The sequence below is a fragment of the Xenopus tropicalis genome, chromosome 8 (assembly GCF_000004195.4).
Source record: "Xenopus tropicalis strain Nigerian chromosome 8, UCB_Xtro_10.0, whole genome shotgun sequence".
In the NCBI taxonomy this organism is placed as follows: Eukaryota; Metazoa; Chordata; class Amphibia; order Anura; family Pipidae; genus Xenopus; species Xenopus tropicalis.
In genome coordinates, this window is record NC_030684.2 from 140,263,093 (window position 1) to 140,288,124 (window position 25,032).

The following is a 25,032-nucleotide window of genomic DNA, read 5'->3' on the forward strand; positions in this document are numbered from 1 at the left end:
AAATTATCGAATCTAATCCAAATGTTACCCATTTTGGGATTCAAACTCGTACTTTGATTAATCTGCCCCATAGACTTCTCCAAGCCCAATAAGTGGTACCTAAAGTTATTTGGCACTGAAGTTCTCATAAATGGTGGCACCAGGTTCCCCGTGGTTCTGAGAGGTTCTGGTGGCTTTACTCTGCACAATAGCATAAACAACAGAACCTTCATCCTAAATAAAAACACAAAATAAGAAATTATTATGTTAAAGAATGTAGTGCATGCTGTCCTCCTATCAAATGTAAAGAAAAGGGGGTCATATTACTTCTGGGTGCAAGCAGGCCCGGATTTGTAGAGAGGCCACAAAGGCCCGGGCCTAGGGCGGCAGAAGTTTAGGGGCGGCATGCCACCCCGCCGCAAGAACATTTTTTAATTTTGCTCCCATACGGAGCAGTCGGGACCTCTCCCCACTGCTCCGTATGGGAGTTAAAAAGAGCGTTCGCGCATGCGCTGGCGCTTTGCGCTGGCGCAATGGGGAGCTGGCGCTTTGCGCATGCGCACTGGGGGCGCGCTTGCACATGCGCACCGGGGGCACGTTTGCGCATGCGCACTGGGGGACTCCCACAGGGGCGGCCTCGGGGCGCACCAAAGAGAAATCCGGCCCTGGGTGCAAGAGCACAAAGCGGCACAAGAGCAGTAATGGTCAGGGCCAACGCTGGGCCAAGCATTCGCATGAGAGTGCACAGACACACTGAACATGGGGAAAAGAAGTTAAGGCTGAGGGGGTGAGGGGGAGGGGGGCAGTAGGGATAAGGGTCTGGACTAGGGGTAGGCAAGGTCTGCAGGTCTTGTGGCTATTTGCACAATTCCCAACGCAGTGTGCAACGTGGAAGAAAATGGACAATTGCAGTCTACATTTTGCACTTTTCACACTGTGTGGGGCATTGTACACAATACCTAAGATAGGTTAAAGGCCCTGAAAATGTTTCCCAGGCTAAAAACCTTGCACTCCAGATGTTAGAAACAATAGTTTGCACCACTGGTGGGGGAAACCATTTCATGGTGACAGGTGCCCTTTAACTGTGAACTTATAGTTATATAGGAATAGGGCAAATCTTGGGTTCACAATTGTATTACAGTCAAATTGGTTCCACAGCGTGGTATCCACTCTAATCTTATTGTAGCTAAAAAAAAACCAATATTTTACATTCACATTTTTCATGTGTTCACTTATGAAGAATATCTGTGTCTGAATTTTAATAATAATTTGTACAAATACTCACATTTTTATTTATAGGAGGTGAGGAACCTAAAGCAAAAAAAAAAATGTTTTAGACGTTAAGTTCTGAAACAACTACAAAATGTTGCTTGCAAAATCTTAGGGGCTGATTTACTAACCCACGAACGGGTCGAAATGAGTCCGATTGCGGTTTTTCCGTAAAGATCGGTATTTTGCGATTTTTTCGTATTTTTTGCGATTTTTTCGGCGTCTTTACGAATTTTTCGTTACCAATACGATTTTTGCGTAAAAACGCGAGTTTTTCGTAGCCATTACGAAAGTTGCGTAAAATCTTGCGATTTTTCGTAGCGTTAAAACTTGCGCAAAAAGTTGTGCTTTTTTCGTAGCGTTAAAACTTACGCGAAACTTCGCACCTTTTAAGTTTTAACGCTACGAAAAAGGCGCAACTTTGCGCGTAAGTTTTAACGCTACGGAAAAATCGCAAGATTTTACGCAACTTTCGTAAAGGCTACGAAAAACTCGCGTTTTTACGCAAAAATCATATTGGTAACGAAAAATTCGTAAAGACGCCGAAAAAATCGCAAAACATACGAAAAAGTCGCAAAATGTTCGTTTTCAAGTCGGAACTTTTCCAATTCGGGTCGGATTCGTGGGTTAGTAAATCAGCCCCTTAGTGTATTGTCTTAAAGCTACAGTGCATGTCACGGCCCACTTTACACCTAGGGGCCCATTTACTAACCATCAAGTTTTTTTTTTTCTCAAATCGGATTTTTCGCTGTAAAAGTCAATGGCAGATGTCCCTTTCTTTTACTTGAAGATCCTTTTTTTGTCTCGAAATGTTAGATGTTTTGGATTTTTAGCGCTGATTCTTGAGCAACAACTTATAATCCAAAACCTCTAAAGTTTTGTGATAGTAGAATCTTCAAGGAAAAGAAGACTCTTGCCATTGACTTTTACATGATCTTGGCAAGTTTAACTTAACAAATTGTTGGATATGCATTTTTAGGCATGTAGAAAATTAGTAAATTTTTAAAAAGTTGCAGCATTTTTTCCCTGCAACTTTTAGCTCTAATAATCCAATTCAAGTAAAAAACACCTTGATGTCTGGGCTTAAAACACAATATGATATAAATTTGGAGTAACCACGGTAATTTCTGAAGTTCTAAAATGTCTCGAAAATGCATTTTATTGTTCGTATGAAAATATCAGAATTGCATTCCGAAAGTCACAATATTTTCGTGCCGTAAAGTTTGTTATGCAATGAAAACCTTTCTGGCTTTGATGCCTTTCATGTCTGGCTTTGGAAGCCTTCCATAGGACTCAATGGCACTTGACCGATCCGGTGAAAAGAAGTGTAACCAAAAGCGTTAACGAATTCCCAAATGTTCGTATTCTTTGCACAAAGTACGATTTTTTTGTGGAAATTTAACGAAAACCACGAAAAACTCAAACTTTTTGCATACACTCCAAAATGTTCTATAAGTTAGAAAAAACGTTAGAAAAAAATACGAAATTATCTCATAATTGTTTAAAGAATGGGCCCCATAGTGTAGGTACCTTGTTCTAAGCATAACTCCAAAGGAATGTGTTCATTTTACAAAAATTCTATAATTTCTCATTTTTTAAATTTGACTAAACTCATTTCCTCGACTGTCATTTACTAAAAAAATCCAGTAGGAAAAGTTGCTGTGAGAAAGGTCACAAAAAACCCTCAAATTTTTTGAGTTGTTGCTCAAAAACCTGTGTCTGAACCTCTAAAGTTTTGAGACAAAAGAAGGATCTCAAAAAAGTTGCAGTTTTCTCCTTGCAAATTTAAGTACTAAAAAACTTTGCCTATGCCCAGTGACTTCTTGCCAGACTATCCCGTATTGTTAAGCCATGTCCCCTACTAGTTATATTATGAGATGTAACAATTTTTTTGTTTGTACAACTAAATATCTAAATTTATACATGACCTAAAGTTCTTGATGTATGATGAGGAGGGCACATCGGCACGGTGCAAACTACTAAGAAATTAACTAATTTTACTATGAAATTTTACTTTCTGTCTTAGTAGTTTTGTACTGTACCTATGTGCCCTCTTCATAATACACCATGGCAAGAACTTTAGGGCAATGGTGTCGACCACATGGCTTTTTAAACTGTAGCCAAGACTTAGGATAAAATCTGACAGTGATGCCTCCCATGGGGCGTCATTACACAAAACAATGGACACAAAGTATGGTATGAAGAAAGAAAAAGGATTATTGGAGAATGGCGTAGGTACTGGAACAATATGATGGTACTGGCATTTTCAAGTCTTTAGTTCTGGGTGTATCAATGTTATACAGTGAAGAATCAATAAATTCAGAATGAACCAACTAATGACATACCTATTGGTTTATGGTTAATATCTATGTAAACATAACCCTCATTGTTTCCATGGGAGGTGCCTTGGGTAAGTACTAAAAGAAACAAAAAGAATTACATAGACTTATTAGTGGGCAGAAATGCTACGGTTATATGGCAAGTCAAGGACTAACAAAATATGGAATGAAAATGACAGTTGCCAGGGTTCCTCTGCTTGTACATAAATATGTTTCTACTTATTTATTTTTATACCGGCTTGGAAGACTGCTCATTGCCTGCTCTCTATCCATACGATTGTTTGCACCCCTAGCTGAAGACTTAGAGCACCTGGGCCTTTCCTGGACTTACCGTTGGGACAATTTTTGTTCTTATTACTGCCCTAGTAATTCCCAAATACATAAAGCAGAGATTTCCAAAGTTACAAAGTACACCCATTCTACATTTCTTGCTCTAGATCTATGGCAAAGGCAGCATGGTGGCTCATTATTACTGTCTTGCTAGATGCCCAGTTCCAGCTTTGGAACTATCTGCAAGGGATTCTGTATGTTCTTCCCAAACTTGTGTGTTTCCTCTCATAATTAAAACTAATACTATACAGGTAGGATAATAGGTTATTTTTTAAAAATGACCATAGTTGGTCTGCAGGTTCCCACTCAGCAGTCAAGCATGGGCTACTAATTTGCATTGGAGATAAGAGGGACATACTGTACATTAGTAAACACAGAATTAGGGGCACATTTACTAACCCACGAACGGGTCGAAATGAGTCTGATTGCGTTTTTTTCGTAATGATCGGTATTTTGCGTTTTTTTCGTATTTTTTGCGATTTTTTCGGCGTCTTTACAAATTTTTCGTTACCAATACGATTTTTGCGTAAAAACGCGAGTTTTTCGTAGCCATTACGAAAGTTGGGTAAAATCTGGCGATTTTTCGTAGCGTTAAAACTTGCGCAAAAAGTTGCGCTTTTTTCGTAGCGTTAAAACTTACGCGAAACTTCGCACCTTTTAAGTTTTAACGCTACGAAAAAGGCGCAACTTTTCGCGTAAGTTTTAACGCTACGAAAAAATCGGGCGATTTTACGCAACTTTCGTAATGGCTACGAAAAACTTGCGTTTTTACGCAAAAATCGTATTGGTAACGAAAAATTCGTAAAGACGCTGAAAAAATCACAAAAAATACGAAAAAGTTGCAAAATGTTTGTTTTCAAGTCGGAACTTTTCCAATTCGGGTCGGATTCGTGGGTTAGTAAATCAGCCCCTTAGTGTACAGAAGTCCTTTAGATTCCAACATTTGAAAGCCATATCCTGCAAAACTACAGCTTGGTGCTCTGGAAGCTTACAATTTTACCTACCCAGTTAGCCAATAAAAGGCTAACCTAGCCCTAGGTGTCCCACAGCTGTGGGACAGTAAATGTGAGCTATTCAGTAAAGGGTAAGTGATGCTGATTTGTCTTGTGGGATACTGGCCTTGAGAGAATACATAAAACCCAGCCATATGAACTGGAACCTCCATATAAGCACAACATGTGACAATTACTTTAGCACAATAAGGGCAATATTACTCATTATTCTTTGACAAAACTTAGTTTGTAAACTATTTGTTTTAAAGTAGACTCACTGTTGCCATACTCTGGCTGTCCTGCACTGGGTGTCACATCATTTGGCTCTTGTTGCACTTCAGTATATTTTCTTTGACTGCTCCTGTAAATACAGTGTCATTTGTTAAATCATGGTAGTCACCAAAAAAGTGCCTAGGACAGCTTCCCATTAACTTTGAAAGCTTTTAGATGGCATATTTTTATGAAGTTTTTAAGTATATACAGGGACCCCAAGATTTGGGCCCCTTTACCTGGATTCCCCTTTAGACAGGCATACCAGTGGGCAGCCTTGTGGGATATGGACACCTAAGGGTGGTCCTAATTGTGTGTGTACTATAATTATTCTTTCCAGGTTAAAAGAGAGTTTCCTCTGCAGCTCAGCAGTGACCACTAGGTGGAGGTGCTCTGCACTATAAGGGAATGATGCTCAAACCATGAGGTCTTTCTTTCTTGGACTTCACCTCACTAAGAGGTAGCTACGAGAGCCAGTTTAGATAATTCAGTTAGATTTTTTGATAGTCACTCTGTTATTTAGTTGGGCAGCTTGAGGCCCCTCCGAGGAGATCAGTGAGGTTATCACCTTCTGGCATTACTGGCTGTAGTCCAGGGAAATTCAGTGGCTAGCTCAGGTCACAGCATATTCCCATATAGAGGAGATTATCTGGAGCAAAAAAGCTCCTGGTTTGGATATTGAGAGCAGGCAGGGTAAAGACAGCCAAACTGCATGGCACCACTATGGAGAGTAGTCTGGACAAGTATCTCAGACCCTCAGGATGAATACCGTAGCTGTTAAAGATCCCAAACAGCTGACTATGAATCAGGGATAGGAACTAACCTGAATCTTGCATCTTAACCATGGTCCTATACTAAGGCAACAGTGCCTGTAGGGAAGAATACTTCCAGCTAACCTCTCCTGGTTGGAGCCAGAAACTGCTCTTTCTAACTAATCTCACTATCTCACTTTCCTAGAAAGTGCTGTAACAGATGTTATCCTGTCCTTGCTAATCCTTGTTCACGGGATCCCTGTTCCCTGACATCACTAGATTTCGATGTCGTCTCTAGGATAGATGGCTTACAGGGGCCCTGTTGATCCTGGGCTCAGTGGACCTTGCACCTGGGTCAACAGATGCAGCCATAGTGTTTTAGCCCCTTTGCTAAACACTATATTAGAGTGCAAACCAATAAACCAATAAGGCACAGAATGCTAATATCAAACTGCATACATGGGTCTTTGCCCAGTAACAGGAAGATATAGGAAATGGTAGGGGCATATTAACCGTATGGGTCCCTACAGTTGCTTGAAATACTATTCATTTATACTTATATGTGTGTCTTTAGCAACTCACCTGTATTGGGCTTTAGTAATGGAGCCACCTGAAAACAAACAACACCAATATTAAAGGCAGTGATGAGCAAAAATTTTTGGCAGACATGAATTGGTGGCAAATTTCCACGGTTAGCCATTCATGGATTGTGTCACAAAATGGGTGCAAAAATTTGCAGCATAAAAAAAATGATGTGCGTCAAATGAAATTGTTGCACAAAAAGTCATTTTTTTTGACGAGCAGCAATTTCTGCATTTCACGAATCTTTTCAAAGCTTCGCGAAATTTTGGAAGAAGCAAAACGGGACAGATTTGCTCTTCACTAATTATAAGTTTTTGATTTGCTGTAACCATTAGGGTGAAGACACACAGAGCTACTAAACACCAAAAAATCCCCTGCCGTAGACAATACTGAGAATTGCCTCTGCTAAAACACATGTTGAGACTGTTATCAGTAAATGATCAGCATTGTCTATTTTAGTAGCCACTACAAGTAGCTGCTACTAGTAGCTCCATGTGTCTTCACCCTTAAGATGGGTAAAAAGTAACTGCCCTGAATCCCAACAGTCAGTAGCGAGCGATGAGTGAATTTGTCCACCTTTTGCTTCTCCAGAAAATTTGCGCAACAGCAAAAAGTTCACGAAATGGGGCCACTGCTTGACTTTTTTATGTACGTGACCAGGGTTTTTTTTTCTTGCTTTTGCCAAGATTGTGACTTTTTTTGCCACAACTGCAGCTTTTTTGATCTGACTGCAACTTTTTTGAAGCAATTCTCCAAATTTTTGTAGCAGTTTTTAAAAAAAAAAAAAATGGCCTGTGGCGAAATGCAGAATTTTGCAGCTAATTACCTGAGCTTCTTGGGAAAAAGCGACAGTTGGTGAAGGATGAAGCCGTCCTGCTCCTGTATGTGAAGGCCACAATGGCAGTAACAAGAAGCAGAACCAGGAAGGCCAGTGTGATTCCTATTCCCATCACTGTGTGGCTCTTCTCTTTGGGGAGGCAGAACAAGACATATCTAGTCAGTAAAGTAGTACAGGTACCCCAAATATTCTTCTCTTTATTAGTACAAAAATAAAACGTTTACCAGGTTTTAGGTGGCAAGATTTTTACAAATTTTCTACAATTTTTAGAAAAAAAAAATCTGATTGTGGAAAGACAATGCAATCAGTAGGGATGCACTGGACATACAGTATTTAAGCATTAAACACAACCACACACTGTGTGCGTGGCAAACTTTTTTCAGCTTCCTTGTTTATGTGACAAAAGTCACATGGTTTTAAAGATTCGGATTCAGTTCGGCCAGAGGCATGGACAAATCAGAATCCTGCTGAAAAAGGCAGAATCTTGGCCAAATTCCAAACCCAATTCTGGATTTGGTGCATCCTTAGCAAATCAGTGTAAAAATTGTGATAGAGATAACGAACACAATCTTATTTTTCTTTAAATAATTTTCAACAAACTAGATTCTCAATTAATAATAAACTGAAATGATTCTATTCTGCAGAACCCAAGGTCAGACTGAGCTGGCAGGGCCCACCGGGTTTTTTCCATGTGCCCCACCAGCCCAGTCCGACCCTGGCTTCTGCACAATAGAATCACTTCAGCTTATTATTAATTGAGAATCTAGTTTGTGGAAAATTCTAGTTTGTGGCCCAGACCCAATCCCCAAAGCTCCTGGTGGCTGCTGTTCTCCCTCCTCTGGAACACCCAAAAGTAACTATATTGTACAAGCATTCAGGGGAGGGGGTTGGGCGGGCAGCGTCCCTTGGAAGGTGTGGGGTCCACAACGGTGGCCCCTGGGGTGGCAGCTCCAATGGGCCCTGCACCCCCATTCCAACCCTGGCAGAACCCACCTGAGATGCTTATGGTGACAATGTTGCTGGTAACAGTGAAGATCCTGTTGTCCCAAAGTTTGTTGCTGACCTGACACCAGTAGGTCCCAGCATGTTGAAGCTGAGCGGACGCTATACACATCACTTTCCCAGACTCTCGGACCTGGTACAGTACTGATTCATGGCCAATCGTCTCATTATTATAAATCCAAAGGAACAGAGGATTAGTGCCTTTTGCTACAGAACAGGTCAAGCACAGATTGTCTTCTACTATCACTGCAAGTTCATCCTCCCCGGGGGTAATTCTGGCATCTGCCACTGGTTCTGTTAGAACATAAAGATTGTCATACATGATGACAGTTTTTATTCAAGTTTTAAAGGGATTCTATATTGTATACTTTTTATTTCTAAATGGCACTTTTTATACAGCAAATGATTCACTCTGCCATGTGTACACACATTCATTTCACTTTTTCTTTCTCTGTTGTGTTTTTTTGCCTTAACACAGTGGTTTATTGCCGGTGTTTTTGTGTTTAATTTCAGCAATTTTTAATGTATTTTAGTGATTGTTCATTGTTCATGATTACTTGTTTTTGCCCATGACATTTTTGTGTCATTTTGTTGGCTGCTGTGGCACATACTTTGGTAATACTGTGCACATTGGACATAAAACTATTCAGAGGACCAATGCCATTCAAATTTATGATGCTTTAGTTTGGAGCCTAGTGACCGATGGCAGGTAAAATGCAGTTTGGTAGTTTTGAGTAGCAAAATATATATTTTTTTACCATTAACTTCAAATTTGGAGAATTTAGAAAGTGTACCTTCCAAAAATACCGTATATACTCGAGTATAAGCCGATCCGAATATAAGCCGAGGTACCTAATTTTACCTAAGAAAACTGGAAAAACGTATAGATTCGAGTATAAGCCTAGGGTGGGAAATGCAGCAGCTACTGCTAAGTTTCATCAAAATAAATACCAATAAAATTACATTAATTAAGGCATCAGTGGGGTATATGTTTTTCAATATTTATTTCAAAGAAAAACAGTAAACTAGCTCTGTAAGCGGAGAAGAGGGTCAACAAAAACAATATGAGTACTACGCCACGCTCATTGTGCATTGGCAAACTGGCAGCAGACCCGGTCCCGGAGGAGATGTAAGGGGGAATAAGTATTGCTAGTGGGAGCCTAGGCCAGGGCACTGGAGGGTCTGGTTGCGGGGGGCCTAATTTGCACACAAAGGACAGAGGGTGCTAGTCTAGAGGGACCCATGGCACCCGACTCGAGTATAAGCCGAGGGTGACTTTTTCAGCACATTTTGGGTGCTGAAAAACTAGGCTTATACTCGAGTATATACAGTATATGGTTTTTTTAGGTAAACTTAATGTTTTCTGCAGCAGTGCTTTGAAAATCGGGTAATGTACTGCACTATCCAAGTCAGCAATCTACATAAAACTATACAGAGTTGGTATTGTCCCATTTAGAAGACATAACTTTTCATAGTTTTGCGCACAAAAAGATTAGGGACACAAGGTCTCTTTTTCACCTTGTATAGTTTTGTGGCAAAATTTCATTTTTTGCCAGTGTCAAAAAAATGTTGCAAATCCCTGCTAGAATTTTGCCATACATTTTGTTTTACCAGAAAAAAAATTATTTTTGCACCAAAAAAAAATGCCAATAGCAATACTAGAACATGTTTTTTGCATAGGAAAAAACTAAAGAATAAAATGTCCATTGCAATTGATTTGAGAAAAACACCCGTTGACTCCAATATATCTGGTGTAGGAAAAACACAAGGAAAACATTTTGGCAACATTTTTCCATTTACTGTACTTTCTCATCCACATTTAGTTGAGAATTTCTCCATAGGAAAATTACTGCTAAATTTGACAGCTCAAGGCTTTACTCACCTTTAATCTGGATACTTTTTGGGTCACTTGTCTTCTTTACACTCCCAGATGGAGTTTGTGCCTCACAGGTATAATTCCCAGAATCCTCCAGCTGAGCTGAGGGGACTCCATATTGGTTGGATGAGTTGAATCCCTGCACATTGTGCCCATTTCTGTAGAAAGCAAACTGCAGCTCTGTAGTCTCTCTGTGTGGGCTGAGCTCTGTGTCACATGTTATGGTCATGTGATCTCCTTCTCTCACCTGATTTGGGCTCACTTTTATTTGTGGGTAAGGGAAGAGCTCTACAAAAGAAAATATATTATTGTACTTTTATGTTTTTTTATTTAAAAAAAAATCTCTTTTAGTACATTCTCAGTCGTAGTGACTGGATTTACAGAGGACTTTCAGGCATTTTACCAGCATTAGAGCATTTAAAATATATATATTCCTACTCACCCTGTATGTGGATTTGTGCCTCTCTGCTCCTCTTCCTCACACTGCCGGTTGGAGTCTGTACCTCACAGGTATAATTCCCAGAATCCTCCAGCTGAGCTGAGGGGACTCCATATTGGTTGGATAAACTGAATCCCTGCACATTGTGCCCATTTCTGTAGAAAGCAAACTGCAGCTCTGTAGTCTCTCTGTGTGGGCGGAGCTCTGTGTCACATGTTATGGTCACGTGATCTTCTGTCACCTGATCTGCACTCACTTTTATTTGTGGGTAAGAGAAGAGCTCTAGAAAAGAAATTATATATATATTTATATATTCTTCTATGGATTGTATTTTTATATGAAAATTCTTATACATATTCTTATAGTTGATACAAAGAGTTAGTGGACATACATGCATATTACCAGTCTAAGTGATTTTCTTATTCATTTGTGCTCACCCTGTATGTGGATATGCACCATGTTGCTCCTCTTCCTCACACTGCCGGTTGGAGTTTGTACCTCACAGGTATAATTCCCAGAATCCTCCAGCTGAGCTGAGGGGACTCCATATTGGTTGGATAAACTGAATCCCTGCACATTGTGCCCATTTCTGTAGAAAGCAAACTGCAGCTCTGTAGTCTCTCTGCGTGGGCTGAGGTTGGTGTCGCACTTGAACATAATTGGATCCCCTTCATTAATCTGACCCAGGGAACCTGAATTCACAGATATTTTTGGCTTTGAGAAGAGCTCTAGGAAAGGAAAGAGGAAAGTTAAAAAATAATACATAAAAACTACTGGTCATTATTGTATGACACCTAATAATTCAATAAAGACATGGGGCTTTTTTACAGATGGTGCAAATGAAAACAATTCTCATATTTTTTTTACCGCAATGCAGAGTTTCACCGAAAGAATTAGGAGCAGTCTAGTCAAAAAGAGCGCGATTGTGTCAAAAAAGTCACAGGGTACCCGCATTTCAGTAATTTTTTTGACGTTTCGTGAATTTTTCCTCAGTTTAGTGAATTTTTCAGCAAAGTGAAAAGGGACGGATTCGCTCATCACTAATAACATGGTGTATCCAAACTTCCACCCTTCCATCCTCTTTTTGCTTTTATTTTTTAAATGAAAATGTAGCTCTCCACAGTTTGTCAGAGTGGAATTCCATCACTCTGTTGATTTCTATAGTATTTGTGGGGCATATATTATTCAAAAATTCACCCTGATATAGGAATTTCACCCCCCGTAAATATTAATTTAAAAATCCCATTGTAATGAATAGAGAGTAGCACAATTTCTCTCTGGCAACCTGTGGCAAGCCCAGTTCTACAGTTTGATATGTCCCATATTGTTTGCCGTAGGCACACCTCCTGCCTAAAACACCAAAGTAGTGTAGGTCAATAGTCACCCCATGTGTTTATATATTTCCCATTACTACCCATGACATGGTGAAAGGGGTATCTAAGAAACATTTTTACCTGAGCATCCCATGCCCTTGTTTATTTTTGTGTATGTAGGGACCCCAAAGAATTGGGCCCCTCCAGGACTAGTTCCCCTTTAGACAGGCACCATGAGGGTGGCCTTATGAGATTTGGACACCTAAAGGTGGTCCTGGGTGTTTATGTGTGAAAAGGGAGTTTCCCTGCAAGTTAACAGCCACCACTAGATGTCGCTGTGCTAAAAGTATAAAAGGGAATGACTCCCAGTTTCAGCAGGTCTTCGTCCTGGGACTGCTTCTTGTAAAGAAGCGTATAACAGGCTTGTGTTCTAGTACAGGAGGTACTGTAACAGGTCACTCTAGGAGTGACAGGCAGGCTAGAGAGAACGGGCAGCGATAGCCCCAACAGGAGAGAGAGGGGTTAAGACCCCCCAGCACTCATGGCTGGAGTTAAGGGCCTGTAGTGAGTAGTAAGAGGAGCCAAGTCAGCACCTGGGAGTGTTCCCAGTGAAGGGGCCCTACGCGTGGACCGGGGTGAGTTCCTAGGTGGAAGCATCCGGCGGGAGTACCGGGGGTAGCCCAAAGAGAGAGAGTGTGTGACTTGAGCCGTCTGTGTGACATCCTCTGAAGTGTTCTGCCTGCATCAATAAACAAGTTCATCTGGTTCACCATTTTAACCAGTGCCTTGGTGGTTCATATACTGAGGATCCTCAACTGCCTGGTAAGCAGCTACCCCAAGGGAGGAGCAAGGTACCGGGAGTTGCTGGGAGTCCGGGTCCAAGGAGGACCTCATAGAGTTTTCCCAGGGAGGAGACATATAGTTCTACCTATACCTACCCTGGGTGGAGGCACGCCATTCATTTATATTACACCTGTCCCCCATAATAAGCGGGGGTTCAGGGCTCCTGTAGTGCCACATGCAGGTGATTGCGTGTTAAAAGTACAACCGTAGCCAAAATAGGGTTACATGTAATTTTTGTTTAAAGTCAAATTCATGTTCCTCCTATCTAACTAAAAATACGTAAACCAGGAAGGTGGGTCCAACAGACATGCGTGGATTGCTTGCAGACATGGTTAGATTGCAGGCAAGTGCCATATTTTATTCTTGTTTAAATTGGATTTAGATAATTTGTAATTAGTTTGTAATAAGCTGCCGTGTAGCAATGGGGGCAGCTGGGTTAAGGCGATGTCGCCAAGTGAGCGGATCTTCTCCCGATATCCCCACCTAAGGGTGGGCGATATCAGGAGAATCCAGGGTATCGACTTATAATAACGGGCATAGGCAAAGTCGGTCCTGGGACAGCATCAACGAGCCGATGCGGTCCCCGATCCGACTAGATTTTCTAACCTGCCCGATCGAGATCTGCCCAATTTTAGGCCAGATATCGGTCGGGCAGGCCAGTCGGGAGTGCCCATACATGGCCCAATTAGCTGCCGAATCGGTCTATGGGACTGATATCGGCAGCTACTATCGGCCCGCGTATGGGGACCTTTACACAGCAGGTAACATAAACCCTGTAGAATAAACAGGAGTCAAATTCCATTAATGGCTACAGTTGCCCCTTTTTTAATATGAATTTACTGGCCAACAGGGGGGGTAGAAACATAAGAGGTGGGCTGCGATGTGGGAGGGAGTGGGCAGTGACCAAAGGGGTGGGGATATGACATCACAGACGTTGCATGGAGAATCGGGTAAGAAGAAGGAAGAGGAAAGGTAAGTTTGGGGCGGGGTCTGGGTGAATTGAGGGTTAAGGGGGCGGGCCAGGGGCTGAATTTAGGATATTACAGAGTTACTGGCAGCTACATTGCCTCGGCAGGTGTTTTACCACCTAGGTTGGTAAAATACCAGCCAGGTCGCACTCCTATTCATGGCTCTCTAGTCTTGTGAAAACATAAAAATAGGATATTTGTTACAGAAAAGTAATTTAATTCTAAGTCAACCAATATCTGCCAAGTGTAAATGTAAAAATATATAGTTTTAATTTTTTTGACTTTGGTAATATAATCAGTTAAATATTAACCCTGGACTCAGGAAGGAACGCTAATAAAGTAAGTGGCAAGGAATTTGTGTTTATTTCTGTGAGCCAGGGGTTAATACTAAACTGGTTGCCCAAAGGGTGGGAGCAATTGTGGGGAACCCCAGAAGGATTGTGTTTGTAAAAAGAAATCAAGTTTTTACCTTTTACAGATATATACACATCACTCTTTTTCTCATAAGAATAGCCATGGTGCACTACTCGTCTGTAACACGTGTAGCAACCACTTGTTGCCATGGCTACTGCTCCAATCCATAAACTTCCAGTGCTTGAGGAACCTATCATTGTATCATTTCCTTTGTAAAGTCTCGCAGTCCCAGCTTCATACCCAGGGTACCCGGCACAGGAAACCTCTAAATAATCCCCTTCAAACACAAAGGGGGGAACTTTCAGGGTGAGGTAACCTGGAAATTAAAAATGTAGAAAGACATATATTGATTTTTTCATCAAATACACACAAATAAACACTATGGGATAAAGTACCCCCTACTGTAAATGATAAGGATATTAGCAGTCACTGAGGGGTTCTGTGCCCCCCATATAAAGGCACAAGGCTGCAGGCTGAGTTATACAGGGAACTCTGAGTATCACTCATGTATTATAAGGGATAATGTACCCCCTACTGTAAATGATAAGGATATTAGCAGTCACTGAGGGGTTCTGTGCCCATATAAAGGCACAAGGCTGCAGGCTGAGTTATACAGGGAACTCTGAGTATCACTCATGTATTATAAGGGATAATGTACCCCCTACTGTAAATGATAAGGATATTAGCAGTCACTGAGGGGTTCTGTGCCCCCCATATAAAGGCACAAGGCTGCAGGCTGAGTTATACAGGGAACTCTGAGTATCACTCATGTATTATAAAGGATAATGTACCCCCTACTGTAAATGATAAGGATATTAGCAGTCACTGAGGGGTTCTGTGCCCCCCATATAAAGGCACAAGGCTGCAGGCTGAGTTATACAGGGAACTCTGAGTATCACTCATGTATTATAAGGGATAATGTACCCCCTACTGTAAATGATAAGGATATAAGCAGTCACTGAGGGGTTCTGTGACCATATAAAGGCACAAGGCTGCAGGCTGAGTTAACCCCCCGCAGGGTCCCCCACCAGATGTCCTCCCCTGAGTGCGCGTAAATGTAACGCGTCAGAGGAGGAACGGTTGAGCAGAGGGAGCGCCAGCGAGGGTCAGGTCTGGCCTGCCAAGGCCCACTAGGGCCAGGGCCCACTGGAATTTTTCCCGGTGTCCCGGCGGCCCAGTCCAACCCTGCATATTTATGCAATATATTTTTATTAAGACCTACATTGTTTGGGGGTATAGTTTTCCTTTAAATGTGAAGAAAAGTGCCTGAAATGGATGCTGCAAGCTTACAACAGGGAAAAGGAATTTTACCAAATCCTAAGGATTTTCATATTAAACTGTTAAGAAATAAGTAAATTCATTAGAAAAATGGCAATACACAAAGAACTGTCTGTGCTTTTAAACTTACCATTACTAACTGTCAGTGTAACGGCCTCACTCCGGTCACTGCTACGGGACTTACACTGATATTCCCCACTGTCACTCACTTGGGCACTGACTATTGTATAGTTCTGCTCCCTTATTCCCATCCGTACCCCATCTTTATACCAGGAATAAGGGGGGTCTCCTTGTGCAGAGGGAGCTACATTGCAAGTCAGAGTTACAGATTCAGATGTGAATGCCGAGGCCCAGTTTGGGGAGAAGCTCACTGTGGCTCTGCCAGCAGCCCCTGCAATGGAACAAGTAATAACTGAGTCTGATGGGAAATCTAGTAGCAAATAAAAATCACTAAAAATCACAAAGCACAGATGGAGCAAACTCAACTTTAGCATTTGGCACAGACCATATCCAGGGAGTTTAATGCTGTGTGTGTTCTATGTACCAACTGTATCAGTAGATTCAAATCCATTTGTAAGTTGGCCTTAATTTATTTTAGGATATATATATAGGATATATATATATATATATATATATATATATATATATATAAATATTGTGTATATATATATATATATATATATATATATATATATATATATATATATATATATATATATATATATATATATATATATATATACACAATATTTATACAGAGCAATCCCTGTTTTACTAAATTATATTTCCTGTACCTAACACTTTGTCTATTGCAAGCAAACCAGCCGTGATGTGCATCTGTGTAAAAAAAAAGATATATTTGGTTGAGGAACTCATCTTGTTAAATATAGATGTAGGAACCTAGAACGCTTGGAACCTGGGGTTTTCCAAAAAGGGTATTTCTTTGCAATTTGGACCACCATACCATACAGCTACTAAAAAACATTTAAACATGAAAACCCAATAGGATTGTTTTGCCACCAATATGGATTCATGCAGCTTAGTTACCATCAAGTACACGTACTGTTTTATTATTACAGAGAAAAGGGAATCATTTAACCATTAAATAAACCCAATAGGGCTGTTCTGCCCCAATAAGGGGTAATTATATCTTAGTTGGGTTCGAGTACAGGTACTGTTTTATTATTACAGAGAAAAGGGAATCATTTAACCATTAAATAAACCCAATAGGGCTGTTCTGGCCCAATAAGGGGTAATTATATCTTAGTTGGGTTCGAGTACAGGTACTGTTTTATTATTACAGAGAAAAGGGAATCATTTAACCATTAAATAAACCCAATAGGGCTGTTCTGCCCCAATAAGGGGTAATTATATCTTAGTTGGGTTCGAGTACAGGTACTGTTTTATTATTACAGAGAAAAGGGAATCATTTAACCATTAAATAAACCCAATAGGGCTGTTCTGCCCCAATAAGGGGTAATTATATCTTAGTTGGGTTCGAGTACAGGTACTGTTTTATTATTACAGAGAAAAGGGAATCATTTAACCATGAAATAAACCCAATAGGGCTGTTCTGCCCCAATAAGGGGTAATTATATCTTAGTTGGGTTCGAGTACAGGTACTGTTTTATTATTACAGAGAAAAGGGAATCATTTAACCATGAAATAAACCCAATAGGGCTGTTCTGCCCCCAATAAGGGGTAATTATATCTTAGTTGGGATCAAGTACAGGTACTGTTTTATTATTACAGAGAAAAGGGAATCATTTAACCATGAAATAAACCCAATAGGGCTGTTCTGCCCCCAATAAGGGGTAATTATATCTTAGTTGGGATCAAGTACAGGTACTGTTTTATTATTACAGAGAAAAGGGAATCATTTAACCGTTAAATAAACCCAATATGATTGTTCTGTTTATATATTTATGTGAGTATATAGGTAGCTCTGTTAATCTTTTAAATGATATCCTTACAAACAGAGCTTAGAGATGTAATCAGTTATAATCAGTGCTTTGTCATGTGAGTCACATGACTCACTGAAACTTGTGTGTTATAAAAAATTATGTACCCCCAGTTGTACAATATAGGGATATTATAAGTCACCAAGGAGTTACATGTCCATACAATCTGCTCTTATACAGATCATGGAACGCTCAGTGAGTCATGTGACAGAAATGAGCAATAAGCACCGACTATATCCCGATGACATCACTAAGCACCGATTATAACTGATGACATTGCTAAGGTCTGTAAGGATCGAATTTATAATTTACTAGATATGCATGGCTTATAAATATATATATATATATGTAGTGATGAGCGAATCTCTTACATTCCACTTCACCGAAAAGTGCAAAACTACGGGAAAATGTGTGAAATATGCAACTTCTTTGATAAGCACAATTTTTGGACACAACCACACCGCAAGATTTTGCTGAGAATCCATGTCTGGTGAAAAAATTTGCTCATCACTCATATATACAGTGGTGTGAAAAACTATTTGCCCCCTTCCTGATTTCTTATTCTTTTGCATGTTTGTCACACAAAATGTTTCTGATCATCAAACACATTTAACTATTAGTCAAAGATAACACAAGTAAACACAAAATGCAGTTTTTAAATGAGGGTTTTTATTATTTAGGGAGAAAAAAAATCCAAACCTACATGGCCCTGTGTGAAAAAGTAATTGCCCCCTGAACCTAATAACTGGTTGGGCCACCCTTAGCAGCAATAACTGCAATCAAGCGTTTGCGATAACTTGCAACGAGTCTTTTACAGCGCTCTGGAGGAATTTTGGCCCACTCATCTTTGCAGAATTGTTGTAATTCAGCTTTATTTGAGGGTTTTCTAGCATGAACCGCCTTTTTAAGGTCATGCCACAACATCTCAATAGGATTCAGGTCAGGACTTTGACTAGGCCACTCCAAAGTCTTCATTTTGTTTTTCTTCAGCCATTCAGAGGTGGATTTGCTGGTGTGTTTTGGGTCATTGTCCTGCTGCAGCACCCAAGATCACTTCAGCTTGAGTTGACAAACAGATGGCCGGACATTCTCCTTCAGGATTTTTTGGTAGACAGTAGAATTCATGGTTCCATCTATCACAGCAAGCCTTCCAGGTCCTGAAGCAGCAAAACAACCCCAGACCATCACACTACCACCACCATATTTTACTGTTGGTATGATGTTCTTTTTCTGAAATGCTGTGTTACTTTTACGCCAGATGTAACGGGACACGCACCTTCCAAAAAGTTCAACTTTTGTCTCGTCGGGCCACAAGGTATTTTCTCAAAAGGCAATCATTGAGATGTTTTTTAGCAAAATTGAGACGAGCCTTAATGTTCTTTTTGCTTAAAAGTGGTTTGCGCCTTGGAAATCTGCCATGCAGGCCATTTTTGCCCAGTCTCTTTCTTATGGTGGAGTCGTGAACACTGACCTTAATTGAGGCAAGTGAGGCCTGCAGTTCTTTAGTAGAGATGTAGCGAACTGTTCGCCGGCGAAACTAATTCGCGCGAACATCGGGTGTTCGCAAGTTCGCAAATTCGCGAACTTTCGGCGATGTTCGCCATTTTGGGTTCGCCGCGTTTTTTTTTTTGGCATTATTTTTTGGCGTTTTTTTTTCATTATTTTTTGGCGTTTTTTTTTGGCGTTATTTTTTGGCGTTTTTTTTTGCGTTTTTTTTTGCCGTTTTTTTTACAAAGTATTTTTCAGATAAATTTTTGCTTGATCCCCCTCCTGCATGCCACTGTCCAGGTCGTGGCACCCTTTAAACAACTTTAAAATCAGTTTTCTGGCCAGAAATGGCTTTTCTAGGTTTTAAAGTTCGCCTTCCCATTGAAGTCTATGGGGTTCGCAAAGTTCGCGAATATTCGCGAGTTTTGCCGAAAGTCCGCGAACGGGTCCGCGACCATTTTTGGCGATGTTCGCTACATCCCTATTCTTTAGATGTTGTCCTGGGGTCTTTTGTGGCCTCTCGGATGAGTTGTCTCTGCGCTCTTGGGGTAATTTTGGTCGGCCGGCCACTCCTGGGAAGGTTCACCACTGTTCCATGTTTTTGCCATTTGTGGATAATGGCTCTCACTGTGGTTCGCTGGAGTCCCAAAGCTTTAGAAATGGCTTTATAACCTTTACCAGACTGATAGATCTCAATTACTTTTGTTCTCATTTGTTCCTGAATTTCTTTGGATCTTGGCATGATGTCTAGCTTTTGAGGTGCTTTTGGTCTACTTCTCTGTGTCAGGTAGCTCCTATTTAAGTGATTTCTTGATTGAAACAGGTGTGGCAGTAATCAGGCCTGGGGGTGACTACACAAATTGATATTGAAATTGAAAATTGAAATTGATAAACCACAGTTAAGTTATTTTTTAACAAGGGGGGCAATCACTTTTTCATACAGGGCCATGTAGATTTGGAGTTTTTTTTCTCCCTTAATAACGTAAACCTTCATTTAAAAACTGCATTTTGTGTTCAATTATGTTATCTTTGACTAATAGTTAACGGTTTTTGATGAGTAGAAACATTTAAGTGTGACAAACATGCAAAAGAATAAGAAATCAGGAAGGGGGCAAACAGTTTTTCACACCACTGTATATGTGTATATATATATATTGGGAATCATTTGGAGGGGTTGAACTTGGACTTTGGTATTTTTTCAACCTAACTTAACTGTGTAACTATGTAAATAAATCTTAGATTTTCATGAAGACAAGAAATTTCGAAGTGTCGGCACACAGATACACATATATATAAGCAGACCAACGTATAAATGAATATATAAACATAACATAAAAAAAATTAATCTTTAATCAGAGACTTACCTACATTTTCCATAGTCATGACTGGTAAAGGTAAGAAACAGAAAATATGTATTATATATATTATACATTGCATGTTTAAGATGAGATAAATTGAATTATGCACAGCATTATATGTTATATGCACCCCCCCTACCATCAAGGATGTTGTCTTTTCAACTATACACCGACAACAGGGGGACCACGATTTCCAAAAAGATGAAAAGTTAAGATTTTGATTTGTCAGACCTCACCCATCTTAAATGACCTTCTTAAATCCATCGAAGCACTGTATTCTGTTTTTATTAATTGTTTACACATTGTCCCAAGTTTTTTTGGAATTGGACTTGTAGATGGAGATCCTGCCAAATCACTATTAAAGTTGTTGGCATGAGTAAAGTTGACATATTAAGGTATAAGAAACACATTCACATAGTTATATGGTACCCAATATTGTTGTAATTCATTCATTCAGTCATTCATTAAAAAAACCTGCAAAACAAGTCCTTACATTATGTAAATAAAAGCCTTTATATGGGCACAGAACCCCTCAGTGACTGCTAATATCCTTATCATTTACAGTAGGGGGTACATTATCCCTTATAATACGTGAGTGATACTCAGAGTTCCCTGTATAACTCAGCCTGCAGCCTTGTGCCTTTATATGGGGGGCACAGAACCCCTCAGTGACTGCTAATATCCTTATCATTTACAGTAGGGGGTACATTATCCCTTATAATACATGAGTGATACTCAGAGTTCCCTGTATAACTCAGCCTGCAGCCTTGTGCCTTTATATGGGGGGCACAGAACCCCTCAGTGACTGCTAATATCCTTATCATTTACAGTAGGGGGTACATTATCCCTTATAATACATGAGTGATACTCAGAGTTCCCTGTATAACTCAGCCTGCAGCCTTGTGCCTTTATATGGGGGGCACAGAACCCCTCAGTGACTGCTAATATCCTTATCATTTACAGTAGGGGGTACATTATCCCTTATAATACATGAGTGATACTCAGAGTTCCCTGTATAACTCAGCCTGCAGCCTTGTGCCTTTATATGGGCACAGAACCCCTCAGTGACTGCTAATATCCTTATCATTTACAGTAGGGGGTACAGTATCCCTTATAATACATGAGTGATACTCAGAGTTCCCTGTATAACTCAGCCTGCAGCCTTGTGCCTTTATATGGGGGGCACAGAACCCCTCAGTGACTGCTAATATCCTTATCATTTACAGTAGGGGGTACATTATCCCTTATAATACATGAGTGATACTCAGAGTTCCCTGTATAACTCAGCCTGCAGCCTTGTGCCTTTATATGGGCACAGAACCCCTCAGTGACTGCTAATATCCTTATCATTTACAGTAGGGGGTACATTATCCCTTATAATACATGAGTGATACTCAGAGTTCCCTGTATAACTCAGCCTGCAGCCTTGTGCCTTTATATGGGGGCACAGAACCCCTCAGTGACTGCTAATATCCTTATCATTTACAGTAGGGGGTACATTATCCCTTATAATACATGAGTGATACTCAGAGTTCCCTGTATAACTCAGCCTGCAGCCTTGTGCCTTTATATGGGGGCACAGAACCCCTCAGTGACTGCTAATATCCTTATCATTTACAGTAGGGGGTACATTATCCCTTATAATACATGAGTGATACTCAGAGTTCCCTGTATAACTCAGCCTGCAGCCTTGTGCCTTTATATGCCTTTATATGGCACAGAACCCCTCAGTGACTGCTAATATCCTTATCATTTACAGTAGGGGGTACATTATCCCTTATAATACATGAGTGATACTCAGAGTTCCCTGTATAACTCAGCCTGCAGCCTTGTGCCTTTATATGGGCACAGAACCCCTCAGTGACTGCTAATATCCTTATACTTTACAATAGGGGGTACAGATTAGAGACTAACTAAATAAAACAGTAAAATAAAGTTGTACTTACAGAGGCAGATGAGCAGCCCCAGGAGGGACATGGTACCTGCAGGTAGTTATACCCTGTATGCAAAAGCAACGGACACAATAACACCCTTCATTTCCTTCTTTTAATTTCTATTTCCTTCCTACAGCCAATAAGCTGAGCTGTAAGTAATGTGGCTTCTAAAGGTGAATAGAAACCAACAATCTCACATTTGTTTTCAAAAGTGATCACTGAATACAGACAGCTGTTTTTTCCAAAAAAAAAGTCTGTTCTTCTTGCTTTTTTATTAAAGAACAAGTCAAACGAGAATATAATTTTTTGCCTAATAAAAGAGAAAAAATTCTAAGTAACCCTGCAACATAAATTCATTAGAAATCTATAATGGTTTTTGAATTATTAATATATAACTGATATTAGAAGTAGTGTTTATCTGTCCCTTTATATCCCCTGCCCTGGGGGCTCTGGTATATGAAACACTGTAACACAAGGCAGCAGCCTGACAGACCTGACTCCCTGGGGGAGACTGACCCCTGAAACAGTGTAACACAAGGCAGCAGCCTGACAGACCTGACTCGCTGGGGGAGACTGACCCCTGAAACACTGTAACACAAGGCAGCAGCCTGACAGACCTGACTCGCTGGGGGAGACTGACCCCTGAAACAGTGTAACACAAGGCAGCAGCCTGACAGACCTGACTCCCTGGGGGAGACTGACCCCTGAAACAGTGTAACACAAGGCAGCAGCCTGACAGACCTGACTCCCTGGGGGAGACTGACCCCTGAAACAGTGTAACACAAGGCAGCAGCCTGACAGGCCTGACTCGCTGGGGGAGACTGACCCCTGAAACAGTGTAACACAAGGCAGCAGCCTGACAGACCTGACTCCCTGGGGGAGACTGACCCCTGAAACACTGTTACACAAGGCAGCAGCCTGACAGACCTGACTCACTGAGGGAGACTGACCCCTGAAACAATGTAACACAAGGCAGCAGCCTGACAGACCTGACTCACTGAGGGAGACTGACCCTTGAAACAATGTAACATAAGGCAGCAGCCTGACTGACCTGACTCGCTGGAGGAGACTGACTGGAGGAGACTGACCCCTGAAACACTGTAACACAAGGCAGCAGCCTGACAGACCTGACTCACTGAAGGAGACTGACCCCTGAAACAGTGTAACACAAGGCAGCAGCCTGACAGACCTGACTCACTGGGGGAGACTGACCCCTGAAACAGTGTAACACAAGGCAGCAGCCTGACAGACCTGACTCCCTGGGGGAGACTGACCCCTGAAACACTGTTACACAAGGCAGCAGCCTGACAGACCTGACTCACTGAGGGAGACTGACCCCTGAAACAATGTAACACAAGGCAGCAGCCTGACAGACCTGACTCACTGAGGGAGACTGACCCTTGAAACAATGTAACATAAGGCAGCAGCCTGACTGACCTGACTCGCTGGAGGAGACTGACTGGAGGAGACTGACCCCTGAAACACTGTAACACAAGGCAGCAGCCTGACAGACCTGACTCACTGAAGGAGACTGACCCCTGAAACAGTGTAACACAAGGCAGCAGCCTGACAGACCTGACTCACTGGGGGAGACTGACCCCTGAAACAGTGTAACACAAGGCAGCAGCCTGACAGACCTGACTCGCTGGGGGAGACTGACCCCTGAAACAGTGTAACACAAGGCAGCAGCCTGACAGACCTGACTCGCTGGGGGAGACCGACCCCTGAAACACTGTAACACAAGGCAGCAGCCTGACAGACCTGACTCGCTGGGGGAGACTGACCCCTGAAACACTGTTACACAAGGCAGCAGCCTGACAGACCTGACTCGCTGGGGGAGACTGACCCCTGAAACAGTGTAACACAAGGCAGCAGCCTGACAGACCTGACTCCCTGGGGGAGACTGACCCCTGAAACACTGTTACACAAGGCAGCAGCCTGACAGACCTGACTCACTGAGGGAGACTGACCCCTGAAACAATGTAACACAAGGCAGCAGCCTGACAGACCTGACTCACTGAGGGAGACTGACCCTTGAAACAATGTAACATAAGGCAGCAGCCTGACAGACCTGACTCACTGAAGGAGACTGACCCCTGAAACAGTGTAACACAAGGCAGCAGCCTGACAGACCTGACTCACTGAGGGAGACTGACCCTTGAAACAATGTAACATAAGGCAGCAGCCTGACTGACCTGACTCGCTGGAGGAGACTGACTGGAGGAGACTGACCCCTGAAACACTGTAACACAAGGCAGCAGCCTGACAGACCTGACTCACTGAAGGAGACTGACCCCTGAAACAGTGTAACACAAGGCAGCAGCCTGACAGACCTGACTCACTGGGGGAGACTGACCCCTGAAACAGTGTAACACAAGGCAGCAGCCTGACAGACCTGACTCGCTGGGGGAGACTGACCCCTGAAACAGTGTAACACAAGGCAGCAGCCTGACAGACCTGACTCACTGGGGGAGACTGACCCCTGAAACAGTGTAACACAAGGCAGCAGCCTGACAGACCTGACTCGCTGGGGGAGACTGACCTCTGAGACCCCTTTTTGATGCGAGAGACAATTCTATTCAATCTTTTTCACTCTTTCAAAAGATTTTGCGAAACGGCGAAAATGTACGTGTCAAAAAAATTTTATTTTGATGAGAGACAATTCTTTTTGATGAAAGAGACAATTCTTTTTGGGGCAAGAAAATTTTTTGATGCAGGTGACAATTTTTGGACGTGTGGTGAATTTTTCCATGGCAAATTTTGAAAAAATACGCCAAAACGTGGAAATTTCCCGCCATTCCATGCCT

General features: G+C 41.5%; 1 protein-coding gene across 1 annotated transcript; it reads right to left on the bottom strand.

Annotated features, from left to right (window-relative positions):
• LOC105948220 (Fc receptor-like protein 2) lies at window positions 1–20,871 on the bottom strand. Its single transcript, XM_018096587.2, has 13 exons — window positions 20,298–20,871; window positions 15,615–15,875; window positions 14,262–14,522; window positions 11,106–11,396; window positions 10,672–10,950; window positions 10,236–10,517; window positions 8,345–8,647; window positions 7,340–7,480; window positions 6,514–6,541; window positions 5,188–5,270; window positions 3,594–3,665; window positions 1,265–1,290; window positions 1–213 (listed from the first exon to the last, which is right to left on the bottom strand). Exons 1-13 carry the CDS (start codon window positions 20,431–20,433, stop codon window positions 106–108), a joined length of 2,271 nt encoding a protein of 756 aa, XP_017952076.1. The 5' UTR covers window positions 20,434–20,871; the 3' UTR covers window positions 1–105.
• Between the last annotated feature and the right edge of the window lie 4,161 nt (window positions 20,872–25,032).